Raw genomic sequence first — 14,124 nt, 5'->3', positions numbered from 1 at the left:
CAGAGCATTGTCCAAAGCACAGATGGCCCAACACTCCCCTCTCCCATCTAGTGTGAGGGCAGCTCCTGGGACACTCGCAGCTTCAGCCTTACTCCACATTTCCTTCTGGGAAATGGTTTATGGAGAAGCCTATTATGGAGTTACCCCTGGTTTTTGAAAGCAGGCAAATTGAGCACAGGACTACCTCAAATCTCCCCTCAGCCAGCCGACGCGGCGCAGAGCCCGGCCCACACCCGTAACTCGCCTCTCGCGTTTTCTCCTGATGAAGAGGGCCATAAATCCGGTCAGCCACCACTCTGTCCCTGTGGGCTTTCACAGGACGCTACGATGAGTGTCAGAGTCACATTTTTGCACATCGATGCGGTTTCCTTCAGTGCGTCTTCGTTCTCATCTCTCTGAAAGCTTGCAAAAATATAATATGTTATTAATTAATGGCTAACTTTTCCAGTTGGACCAATACTGCACATATTTATTTTTCTGCTTCAGGAACCAACTGCTATTTCAGCGATGGAGCTCTCCACTAAGCAGGTACCGTCACTAAATGTTATGGTCAATATCCTGCATGTTGTGAGTTTGTATGGTTAACCATCCCTTTGCAGATCTGTTCACATTCGGGCAAGAACAGGAACCAAGGGCTAGTCAGACTGTTCTTACCTCAGCTGGTCAGCTGATGACCAAAGGTAGCTCTCTGTGGCCTCATGTTTTTAACCAGTTTCAGCTGTGCTGTGGAAACATAGTTCCTGGATCAGCATTTGTTGTCAATTATTTACAATATGACTTTCTTGGTTATTATAACTGATTTGTTCATTACCCAATGATTCTTTCCATCTTTCCTAACTATAAGAGAGAGCTTCACAAAGTTTATGGAAAATACACATTATCTTTTGACTCCATTAGCCATGCATTCTTTAAGCACCCTGATTGTATGTATGTGTGTCACGAATAACACTGGTAGATATTTCCAAATATAAATATGTTTATAATTTAATTTTGCTTGGCATGTACATAAACAGAAAGCATTTAATAGAATGATACAATTATGTTCCAAGCCATATGTCTGGAAGATCTTGATTGGAGAGTTGACTCTGCTTTCTCAGTATATTTCTATGGTGAAAAAAAAGTGACTTAAAATTTGACATAATAGAACACAAAAAAATTTTTTTAAAGGTCACATCCAGAGAAATCCTAAAACTGCATGAATTCAAAGGTGCATAGCAGCATATCAACAGCCTTTCCATTCATAGTGAATGAAATCTTTGACAAGACACTTAAGGAAATGATTTGTAGAGGCTATGTGATATGAGCTAAACAAATGCAGTGTGGGCCTCTAATAAGTAGCCTTTTCCCAGTGATTATGCCTAGTTTTGTAGTCCAGTAGACCAATGGAAACTTAAAAAAAAAGCCTTGGAATTAAAGTTAATGCCATAATTTAACAAGAAAAGCCAAAGGCAATGGGACGCTCCTCATGACAACAGTAACATGTGCCTCAGTGGTGGTGGGAGACATTTGGCCAATGTTCGTGAACTGTTTCTCCATGACCACGCTTCAGCTCTTGAACGAGATGCTAAGTTACTGTGCCAGTAAAAGGCAGTGTGGGTCCTTTCCACCAGACGTATCAAAATAGGCTGATAATCTCCAGGGTATTTGGGGCAGCACTGAGTGCAGATATCACTGTCCTCATGGTGTTCTCGTCCACTCCATAAGTATGTCTGCACCTGTTGTTGCCATCTAAAAATTGTCCGAGGGTGGCAAGGAAATCCGGGGATTTCCAGGAGGGCAGCAAAACTGGGATATTCTTTCTGTAATGATTTCTTTTTTAATTAGGCATTAATTCTCTACCAGTTTTCATGGGCAAATTTCGTAACATGATCTTTGCATCTAGTTTTCTATAACATTCCTTTGGTTTTGAATGTGTGAAAGAATTAGTCACCCAAGAAAACACAAAAATGGGCTAGGAATGAAAGTTACTATGATAGAAGGAAGTGCCCCAGGTGTCCCAGGCCTACGGTTTTTCCATTCCTGGAAGTTTAATTTCATTCTAATCTGACAACAGTTCACTCAGACCTCTGGGGACTTGAAAAGAAGGTCAGTAGTTCCAAGGGGGACATGTGCTACAGCCAATTTTCTGGAAAAACGGACTCATCTCCTGCTTGTTAAGGACAGTAAGGAGAGCCCGAGGGGAGGTTAAACTGGGTATTAACAGCACATCAGGTTTCTTGCTCGGGTCTGGGTTATGCTCAATGGTGCTGGCAAGACCTCCACACCCCACTTCATTTGGATAACATAATTATTTCTGTACAGTATTAATCACCTGGCAGAAGCATACCTAAAAGAACATGCTCTTGAGTTCTATTTTAACATTTTATTACACTTTAGGCTTGGATGACAATAATTTAAATTGCCATAATTTTAGCTTTCTATTCTACCTAGAAAGCTCTTAGTGTCATATAATTATGATTAAAAGTATCTTAATATGAGAGAGGAAGGGGAAATCCTTGATTCTATGGAGCTGTATAAAAATTAAAAAGATAAATTTTTTAGAAAAATATTTTATTGTAGACTTTGTGCATGTCTCTTAGATCTCAAGCATGAGATTTTTTGCTGTATGGTCCATTTAGTCAGCTTTTTAAGTTACAGTTACAGCGTAGGAACTGGCAGCTGACTGGTTTAAACTGTGATGTTCGTGACTGCCACAGCTTCCTAACGAACCCATTGTGTTTGAACAGTACGTGTTTAATCACATTAAAATTGCTTGTTTTCAATCTAAGTTCATCTTTTTTAAAGGGAGTCTGCTAAAAAAATTAAAAGGAAGGCTAGAAAGGGAAATGCTAACACAACTGCACTTTTTCCTCCCAAGTACTTGAGTCATTGTTGGCTAATTTACTCTGGCTTACTGCATCTTTCCACTAATTATAAAGTTGAGTATAGGAACAGGCTGAGAGTTGAGTAATACAGTAATAGTAATAACCTTATTTTCTCTGTTTACTAGAATGCAATAGTGATAGTTATCAGGATAAATGATTCCTCCAAAGGCTTCATTTTCATTACAATTACTAGTCTCCTCTTATTTTCCTTTATTATATGAAGATACAAGTAGGTTGCTTAGCTTTAAACATACAACTGTGGTCTACATAAACCCTCCTTATCTGCTTGGTCATTTCTGACATTTTATTACATGTACCAATATTCAATTTATCTGTTTATATATCTCGATATAGACAGACACACACACCCATGTATGTATTTAAATTAGTCAGTTGCCAGTTCCTATATCGTAATTGTAATTTAAAGTGTGTGATAAAGCAATTTGTCCATGCTGGGTTTCCTGAAACATAGTTCCATCTCCCTATCATGGTAATTAACCCACTCTTTTTAGAGTTCTGCTTCTTGTATGCTATTACACGTCTCAGCATTTACATAGCTTTTGTGTAAGGCTTACCATCATCGTTGAACACTGTTTACAGGAAAAGTGAGATATGCACCAATCACAACAAACGTAGAGAAATCAGAAAGTAACTTGGTGTGTATTTCATTTTGTGTTTAACTTGCAGCTGCCATGCTGCACTGACTCAGCATTGTTACAGACATTTTAAAGTTGCCCAGAAATCGGGAGCTGGAAGCTACCGGAAAGGGTTCCTTCCTACATCTTGCCTTACCTGCGTCATTGGTAGCCTTATTTTCAGGGAGACTAATGGCGTTACAGAGCTCTGGGGGCAGGCAGAACTGAAGAAATCTGTGCCACGGGCTCATTTTATGGACAAGGGAAAGCCTGGGCGCTGCCCCAGACTGCACCGGGAGCTAACCGGGCGGGACATAGTGTGTGCACACCGAGACACCCAGGCGGTGCGCACCTCCGCTTTTATTCCAGCTGATTTGACCGCACGCCCCGCGTTCCTGCCCGTGACCTTTCGAGTGAGCAGGATGTCAGTAGCCTCACTTAAAATAATGCACCTAGAAACAAGAGCCTTGCGGGGCATGCGGGGCCGTTCTCCGCGTTGGGGCTGAATGTCCTTCAAGAAGAAACAGGCCACCCAAGCCACCATGAGTTCCCTCTGCCAGCAACCCGCGGCGCACACAGCCACTGGACACGCGGCACAACACTGAGGGTGCACCTGCCTTGGAACGTGCTACCGGTGCTGGCATCTTTTCTTTAGATCACTAAATGTGATCCATTCCTGATGAGTTAGCTGGACACCTTTTATTGGGAGAGAAGTTAGCATCCCACAAGGCTGGTGCTCACCGTGCTCTGTCTCCACAGCAACAACTGTACCTGGGCTCGGCGGTGGGCGTGGCGCAGCTCCCCCTGCACCGCTGCGACGTGTACGGCAAGGCCTGCGCCGAGTGCTGCCTGGCCCGCGACCCCTACTGCGCCTGGGACGGTGCCGCCTGCTCCCGCTACTTCCCCACGGCCAAGAGGTAGGCACGCGGGGGACCAGAGGGCATGGGTGCCACGCGCTGCGCGGAAGGCCTTTCCGGACTGAACAGTCCTGTGTGCGCTTTCTGATAAACAGCAGGGGGCTGGGGCGCACGGTGTGGGAGGAAGATGGGGGGCTTGTTCTTATTTTCGCTTTCCTGACAATGGACTCGGCAATCAGTAAGAGACGGGACTGGGATCCCCGGAACAACTGGTCTGCGAGTCACTGGGGCCTCTGCGCCATAGCACAGTCTTCTCCCAAAACGTGACAGCTGGGCAGGTCCATTTGGTGCAGGAAAAATGGAGACCAAAGTCAGTCAACCTGTCACTAGTGCCTTCTCCCCCAAAAGAGATCTTTTGTCCACGAATGTTCCTCTTCTGTCTAGCAGCACTCTCTTCCCTTTCGTTTTTTTTTAAGATTTATTTATTTTCATTGGAAAGGCAGATTTACGGAGAACAGAGACAGAGAGGAAGATCTTCCATCTGCTGATTCACTCCCCAAGCGGCCACAACAGCCAGAGCTGAGCCTCTCCAAAGCCAGGATGCAGGAGCTTTTTCTGGGTCTCCCACACGGGTGCAGGGTTCCAAGGCTTTGGACCGTCCTGGACTGCTCTCCCAGGCCACGAGCAGGGAGCTGGATGGGAAGTGGAGCAGTGTGGTCACAAACTTGTGCCATTATGGGAGGCCAGCACTGCAAGGCAAGGACTTTAGCCACTAGGCTACTGTGTCTGGGCCCTCTCTTCCTTTTTTTTTTTGTTTGTTTGTTTGTTTCTCTTATAGTGTTTGAACTTCAAATACAAATATAATCCTCATACAGGGATAATTATATCATTAGTCCTAGCCATTACTAGGAGTATATTATTTATGGATATTCTTGAATAAGATTTGCCAAGGTGTACCTAGAAAGTTACTGCGACAATTTAGATAAAAGGTAACACACAAGTTACTGTATGCAAGATTGGATGCATCAGGACCAGACTTTGACATTCAATACTGTGTTATTTTCGGGACATGCAGTTACAGCATTAAGAAAACATCTTAGACATTTGCTAAAGTGGTAGGTAAATTTGGGTTACTTCCACCTTATTATTATTTTTACATTGTTTATATATGTGGATATAAATTCCTTCACCCTTAAAAGCCTTGCTTCATACATAACTCTTAGAAAGGTGTTCTAATGCCTGTGTTCCATGTAGAGTTTCATGCTGGCTCTCTTCTTTCATTGTAGAGGGTTTTTTTTACTCGATTGATTTTTTTAACTTAACATAATTTTCTACTGATATGCAAACTCTCCCCGTGTTTAGGAAGTATCGCAAGATGTTCTGATACATGTATACATCGTGCGACGTGCAAATCAATCTCTCAAATACTTACCATGTATTTTTTGGTAAAATCACTCAAATTCCTTTCTTCCAGTTTTTAAGGCTTTATTTGCTTCCATTTATTGGAAAGAGTGACAGGAACAGACAGACAAGAAAGGAAACAGAGTTTCTGTGGCCTGATCCATCCTGCTAAAAACCCACGGAGCCAGATCAGCGCCAGGAGACTGAGATGAGACCCAGGGGCTCCAGTGCTTGAGCCATCGCCTGCGGCCTCCAGTGCCACAGGAAAAGGAAACTGGGATCAAGGGCTCCCAGGATGACGTGTCGATCACCGTCCCAAACACCTGCCCCTGGCTTCTGTTTGCTTAATATATGACACATTATCATTAGCTCTTATTTTGCAACAAACAAAATGACTTCTTCCCCCTTTGTAACTGTAACTTGGGACCTCCTAAGCAACGTCCCCCATCTCTTCCCCCTACCCCCTGCAAACCACTCTCACTGAGCAAATCAGCCATGTCAACATGCCCACCACTACACACTGATGGATACTTTTCTAAGTAATCCACGAATCTCGCCGAGAGGGGCCTGGAAACTAAAGAAACAGAAAACAAAAACCCTCGCGATTCGGGCCCTGCATGCCAGGAGTGATAGAAGCTGTTTTGCTTGTTGGTGATAAGAGTCAGTAGTTTCAAAGAAGCTAACAATGTCCGTTTTTCATGGCTCATGACGTATTACAACAGTTGAGCCATTTTACATGTTTGGAGAATCGATAAGGGAGAGACGGCCATAGTATCCACTTAGATCTTGTGCCCACACACTTCGGAGGGCACTGAGTGCCAAGGTACAACCCCACAAGAACCAAAACACAGCATCGGGATAATAACACTCTTCGTGAATGTAGCATGAACTCACCCTCCTTAAGAAATATTTATAACTTACTGATACTTCAGCCGTCAGAATTTAGATGATAGCATGCTTGTATCACTCATTTCCACCATTGATTTTGTTAGAATTCCAAATTTAAAATAAAAACTGAAGGTGGAGATATTGTCTCCTAATTAACGAAATCATGACTAGTTCGGTAATATTAACTTGCAGCCTTTACAGCAATAAAATTAAATCAGTTCAGATAAAAAGTCTATGCCTCTAAAAAACACTTAGCTTTAGGAGGCTTTTCCATCATTGAAACAAAGGCAGAACTTGTGTTCCAGGAGCAAGATTTCCTTTCCGTGTAAAAGCATACAGCATTGCTAGCTTCAGTAATAATCCGTTTGTATTCAAAACTTTTCTTTATAAAGAGGGAGATAAAGAAGAAACCAAAACTCCGTCAAGAATAAGTTGAAACCTGTACATTGTTGCATGTTTGAAAAATGTTTATTGTATTTCTCCAATCCAAGACTGAAGGAATTTTCATTATTGCATTTTTGTTATGCCTCACAGATTCCCCTAATCCAGTTGCACGTGTCTGATACTGCACGTCCTTTGAAAAGGCGAGTTTGGAGGCCTCCCAATGTGTATATGTTCTCTGTGATGGTATTTTCCAAAAGCTTAAATGGCAATGAAAAATGCCTTCCCTCATGCTTTGTAGTTCATGTTTCACAAGTTCTCTTGTTGGCTCAATTCTGAAATGTGCAACATCTGTTTGATAGTCTCGCTAATTCTACAAATAGAAATCTATAAATACTTTAGACTTCTAAATTTATGAATACAGTAACAAATCCCATATTTGCAATTCTCAGTGGCCTTTCTGTGAGTCTTCTCTGGGAGGGTAGAACTCCTTCTGCTATAAGACAAAACCCATCAAAGAGCTGAAGAAACCCTTGGGCAAGGGCCTCGTCTTTTTCCAGTCTGCCACTCAGTCTCAATTTGTAGCCTTCTTCTCCACCCACACACCTCATCCGCCCGCGCCTTCCCTCCCAGCCAGCAGTTAGTGGATCCTGGAGAAGGAGCCCCTAGGATAACAGGACCCAGCCTGGCATCCAACCTGGAGATTGGGATCTGAATGGAAAAGTTTGACCTTTCCGTTGGTGATAAGCTGTCTCGTCCCTCTTGCCTTCCTCTGGCAAAAAAGAGGCCTAGCTCATTTGTGGCTACTTCTCTTCTTTGATTCGTGTTACAGGCATATTGGTTTGTAATCATACACTATGATCATAGAAGACATTCCTTTAAAAAACAGAAGGTTGATATAGCAACCAAAAGAGAAACTCAAAAGCTAACTTAAAAATGTCACTCCTACTTCTAATATGTTTAAATTTAACACCAGTCTACGTAAGCAGTTATGCACAAAAGAGAGAAAGGCAACATTCACAAAAATTTTAATTTCGAGTTTGCTCCCTCATTGATGACAGAAAACACATTTAATTCAACAATTAAAGAAGAAATCGGTTGCTGCGCTAACAGTTGGAGTGGCGAGCTGGTAGGCGGTTGGTGACTTGTACGAGGTCGTGAGAGCCACGCACTGCTGATGCTTTGAGGCACTCCTCACACATTGTTAGCACATTTGTGTATTTGCGTCGCATTTTCATCACCTTGGAAGCTGCTCCGACAGGCACTAGGAGCCACTTTGACTTTTCAGTTGGATCAGCCTTTAACATAGATTTATTTCTTTTCTTTGAACGTCAGAGCTACATAGCAGGGGTGAAGCACACAGAGCTATCCATCCACTGGTGCTCCCTGGACGGCCACCGTGGCCGAAGGCAGGGACCAGGCTCTCCATCTGGGTCTCTCAGATGGTGCCAGAGCCCAAGCCCTTGCCCACGTCCTGCTGCTTTTTCTAGAACATTAGCTGGGTCACAAGTGGGGCAGCCGGGACATGAACCGTGTGGGATTCTGACCCTGAAAGTGGCAGCTGTATCTGCTATGCAGCGACAGAAGTCCCTGGCGTAGATTTCTGATTCTGCTTTCTACAACAAAATCATAAGGGGGAAAACAGATACAATAACAACTTTAAAATATTGTTTTAGACGCACAAGACGACAAGATATAAGAAACGGAGATCCGCTGACTCACTGTTCAGACTTGCAGCACCACGGTAAGTCACAGTTTCACGTTCCCACCTGTTAGCACCAGGCTAAAATCATGGGCAACAAGGCATGTCCGCATGTTTTCCTCCTACAGGAATGACAGATTCAATGTTTTAGATGCTTGCAACATTTAATCCCCAACTCTCTGTTATTATAATAAATAAATAAGTGAAATTTATTGAAATTTGTCATGTACAGTTGAAGCCTGCATAAAGTTAACAGCAAAAATGTTCCTTAAAATATATCAAGGAAGAAAATATAGTCTTAAGTTAGTTGAGCAAATTACTCCTGTATATGCTGATGCTATAAACCCAGAATATTGGGAATCCCAGTGAAGGGGAAGCTGTGGTGGACGTCTTTACACTAAATCACTGGACATTTGGGGTCAGAATTGCCCTGGTCTCTCTTAGATGCAAAAGCCTCTTTTATGTCAAAGCATCTGTCTGCACTGAGAACAAAGTATATTGAAGCCATCACTCAGAAACGCCGGATCATTGATGGAAATAATGATGAGGTTGTGCTGCCCCCTGATGGTGGAACTGATTGATGACAACACCCCAATAGGCACCAAGGGTCAAAAGCGCTGGAATGCAGAAGGTGGCAGCGTGGCGTCACCCTGGTATCTTTGTAGGTGCTTTTCGACAGGAATCTCAGAAGCAGCCCTAGCAATTTTTGTCCAACAGCTTCTGTTGGATTTGCTAATTCCTTGCGAGGAATGCTCATCTGTCAGAAGTGCTAAGTCGCCAGCACAAGCATGTGCAGCAGAGCCTAGTCCCTGGTCTGAACTCGCTGCACCTCCTCAGGCTGGGAGTGCTGGCGCCACAGCACCGTGCCATGAGGCTGTCTGGGGGAGGTGCTCCAGCCCAGGAGAGCGGTAACTACGACTGGTTTCCAACTCACTTTGCTTGCGACGTTTTCTCACCAGACTTTGCTTATAGGTTCCTGTGGTCATAAAGCAGGAAAGAGTATGGCACATTGCAGCAAACGCTGTGACGCCTGTCCAGAAGCAGGTCTGATGCCTTGATGGACACACTCTCCATCATTTTTTGAAATGGCACATTTCTCTTAGACAATAAAATATTCACCTTAATATTCCATTTTCTGTTTTATTTAAAAATATCGAGTCATGATCAGGATTATTTCATCCATGACATGTTATGAAATATTAATTTATGGCATCAAAGAATATTTAGATGTAGAGAGTTGTCATTAATAGATGTGAGAAGAGAGAGGAGAATGGAATTGGGACTCATCCCAATCAGATTGTAATCTCCAGTTCAAGATGAACCTTGTCACTTTGCTTATTGCTGAATCTAAAGCTGCAACCAATATTCCCGCCAGTAATGTAGACCTCTTACTCTGCTCAGTAGGGGCTTGAACTAAATAGCATCTATTATTGTCTTCAAATCCTACATTGTCATCAGGAACACTTTTGACATCAAATCTCTTCTAATGAACATTATTTTAACCCATAAATGAACTAATAAATGTCATTGCAAACCGCAATAGGTAGGCCAATGAGCTGTGGTTTGAAAATTGCTAAGCTTTATGTCCTAATATTATATCCTAATATCTCACTTGACACATCCATTTGTTTAATCATCCAGTCCCTTTTCAGAGCCACCTAGTGTTTCAAATGGCTTTATGCCGGGATGAGTGTGTGTGCTTGGTTGTGTGTGAACTGACTAAAGGGACTTTTCAAGTGAGACTTTAGATGGGTTCAGTAAATACCACTGAGCGCTAAGTGTAAGGGATTCGAGAACATTTCTGGAGTTTAAGATGTGTTTTGATTGAAATGAGAGTGTGCAAAGCCTGCGGGGAACAATGGGGCTTAGTTAGCTAAGGAAGATAAAGTGAACGAGGGTCGATTTTTCTCTGTTCGATCAGAATGCACACTGCGGAAGGATGAAGGGATTGCTGTAGTTCAGTGTTGCAGGAGTGTGTGTGTGTGTGTGTGTGTACGTGTGCAAGGCGAGGGTGATGTATGTGAGCTGTGGGAGGGAAGGGTAAAAGAACTTGAGGAACTCTGTAGCAATAAAACACTCCCTTTTTGAAACTACTTTATTCCTTGTCTGCTTGCATTGCTTAATTGACCAAATATAAAACATCTCCAGCATAGATTACAGTGAGTTCCAAATGTTTGGAACCCGAGTGAGGCATTCCCATTTGGCCAGGCCGTCTTCCCATTAGGAATCCTTAAATTATCTTGGGATAATTGATGTCAATATTTGAAAGTCAAATGGGCAACGGTCCAGAGCCCAACCCTGTTGAATCATTGTTGTCTTGCTAATGTCACTTCTCACATTGAATAAAATGTATGTGCTCCTATGGAAACATATAAAGATATGGGATGTTTTCACAGAAGGCTGCTAAGCAACATGAAGCCAAATTATACACTTCAGGATGATCGGCTCCAGCTGTGATGGTAAACATATTCTCTAACACTCTATATTTTACATATCCCAGGGTTTTCATAGCAAGACTGTGTGTAAAGTAACTCGGGATCAAGATGAAAGAAATTTCACTTTAGATGAAAACTTTAGCACTCACTTGGCACTCTGTTAGCTCTGAGTAGGCCCAGGTGAGACCCAAAACTCCAGCCCCGCTGCCCCTGGATCCTAGCACGCTTCTCTGTCACCTGTGGCTACTCACCCAGGGAGCTTTTAGTATCAAACCCTAGGTCTTGCCTTCCTACGCTCACCTCGCACAGGATGCTCAGGAGAAGAAATCTCAGGTTGGCTCCAGTCTGTTCCCGTCCTGAAAATAATTACTGTGCATAAAATTGGGGCTTGTCTGGCTTTGCCTTAAAGAAAATGACCAGCCAGTTAGTTGAGTTCTAAATCATCTCCCTCCTCCCTCCTGAATGAGAGTTAACCACGTTAACTTCACGTGTCCAGAAACACTGGCCAAAGCTGCACTATGAGTGCCATTTAAGATAATAAGGACATTGATAATAATAATGCCATCTTATATTTTGAGTTATTTGAAGTATTTTCCACCACATCTCTGTCATTTCATACTGTAATTGGATTTCACTACCTTGTAGTCATCTTGGCTGTCCATACATACTTTGATTTCTTAGCCTGTCACACAAACACAACCATAGATTTCAGCCTTCTGAATTGCCTCTCATAACTTCTGTCTTGGGTAGCATCAAAACCATTCCAAAAATTTCATAAATTGTGCTCGGCAGTGCCTTCGTTTGGGGTCTGCAGTCTGTAAACTGACTGTTTGGTAGCAATGCTGGTATGAATTTTCCCCCTGGCTTTTTGCAACAGTGAGCCTCCGCCTCGATTCCCAAAAGGAGTCTCAAGGTTGGACGGATGAGCGCAGTGTCCTCCTCCAAAAGTCGCTAACTGTAACAGTCCCCAAATCCTGTCAAAGAAGGCAAAAACGCAAAATGCACCACTAGTTTTTTTCACTACTAAGAAAATTCGCCCACAACAGACAATCTAACTGGTGCTCCCTGCAGCACATGGTACCCAGTGCTTCCGGAGTGCTGAGGGAAGCCAATTCCAGCCAGAGGTGGAGGGCAGGGAGAGCTGCCTCTTTCCTCCACAGTCATCACCGTCAGGAAGCGGGGTAGGCTCTCACTTAGCCCCAAGGTGATGCTTACAGATGGTACTTTCCAAGCTTGCACTGCCAGGTGTACTCCGCTGTTAGTAGGGAGCACATGTCAGGGAGAGGCAGGAAAGACGTGTTCTGACAATGGAGACAATAAAATCTTAGAAAGTGTGAATCCACTTTTTTTTTTCTTGTTAAAGCAGTGTGAATCCTAAAATCACATGACGCTGTTCTGTCCTGTTCTAGGCCCTTTGAGAATCTGTCTTCAGTACAGATCATCACGTCTCGGTGGCTGTCTCTTGGCTGCATCAGAGGCCAGCTTTCTGTGTGTGTGTGTGTGTGTGTGTGGCATAGGCTCATGCTGTGCACACCCACAGCGTAACTGTTGTAAACAGAGTTTGTGTGCATGTTGCCGTTTTTAAATTCTAAAAGTTACAAGGATCAAATATCATTAAAACACAAGATGGTATTTTCATTATCGCTCGTGGATGGCTCCTGCCTCAGCAATGGGCGTTCTCCATCCCCATCAGATCTCCTGGGGAAAAGTAAATGAAACGTTAAATCCATGTTTCCTGGCTTTTTTAAAGCAAATGTTCTTACAGTAATTTTTCTCTGGCATATAGATTATTTGTGCTTTCTTTACTATTAAATCATGAAAATAAAATATACCAGATGTCCAATATAGACTAAATATTGCAGTAGAGATCTTCGTCTTGGTATTGCTGTTTGAGTAATTGGGCTGCAGTTTGCCCTGCACTGGAAAGCCCTGCAGCCCATAACATCAGAAGATGTTCAGTGCAGTGTTAAACTGAGCTACTTGATGGCTTCCAATTCCGTTTATAACTCTTCAATTTCATTATTATATTTTCAGATAATCTCAAAATAATGAGTTGGTGACTCTTCACAGTAAAATAATTAGATATTAGTAACTGAACTAACTTAAATGTTAGTAATAGAACCCTGGCTATCTGTGTACCCTTTGCCTTTCCATATACAAACTAGCCTATTTTTAGCACTACTCCATAGGCATTCATGAATCCAGCCACCAATGGAAACAGTTTTGGTTGTAAAATTCTAAATGTTGTGTCATTGCTAAGATTACTTCCAAGAACCAAGACAAAGCTTCATTTAAATTATAAAACAAAGCCATTAAAATGTAAAGCAATCAAAGTTTACATTTTCTCTGAGCTTAATTAGTTGAGTCTTTTTGTGTATGATAAGTCAGATCCACTAACCTTCAGATACATGAGTACACGTGGCCGGGGTCAGCATCACGCCCAGTTTTGGGAAGACAGCACACTAAGCATTAATTTGATCATCAAAACACAAGCATCATCACTGTTACATCCTTATCACCCAGTATACGTTGTAGAATTGCTTTAAGTGAACTTCAGTGAATGAAATTTTTAAAAAGAGATTTATTTGTTTCTTTGAAAGGCAGATTTACAGAGAAACAGGCAAAGACAGAGAGGGAGAGGGAGAAGGGGCACCCATTGCTGGATCTGTGCACAAAGCCCACTGCAATTACGGCTGGTCTAGACCACAGGCAGGAGCCAGACTGCATCTGGGACTCCCCCATGGGTGGCGGGAACCCAGTCCTTGGGCCATCATCTGCTACCTCCAAGGCAAATTAGCTGGAAGCTGGATGCTAAGGCAGATACTAAATATAGCAGGGACTCAACCAAAGCACTCCAGCATAGGACAGGATGTAGGCATCCCAGGCAGGAGCTTAACACGCAACACCACAGTGCTTGTCCCAATAAATGAGATCATTAAATCAGTGTTAGCCATCTGGATA

The 14,124-nt window shown here is 42.9% G+C and overlaps 1 protein-coding gene across 1 annotated transcript in view; it reads left to right on the top strand.

Annotated features, from left to right (window-relative positions):
• The window catches only part of SEMA3A (semaphorin 3A), a 182,968-nt gene that overhangs the window by 160,256 nt on the left and 8,588 nt on the right, over positions 1 to 14,124 (top strand). Inside the window, exons 13-16 of the mRNA XM_058678270.1 lie at positions 487 to 528; positions 4,259 to 4,416; positions 8,703 to 8,770; positions 12,381 to 12,383. Coding sequence (XP_058534253.1) covers positions 487 to 528; positions 4,259 to 4,416; positions 8,703 to 8,770; positions 12,381 to 12,383 — 271 coding nt within the window. The remainder of the gene's footprint in view (positions 1 to 486; positions 529 to 4,258; positions 4,417 to 8,702; positions 8,771 to 12,380; positions 12,384 to 14,124) is intronic.

Source organism: Ochotona princeps, chromosome 20 (assembly GCF_030435755.1).
Source record: "Ochotona princeps isolate mOchPri1 chromosome 20, mOchPri1.hap1, whole genome shotgun sequence".
NCBI classification, from domain to species: Eukaryota; Metazoa; Chordata; class Mammalia; order Lagomorpha; family Ochotonidae; genus Ochotona; species Ochotona princeps.
This window is presented reverse-complemented; position numbering and strand designations above follow the sequence as displayed.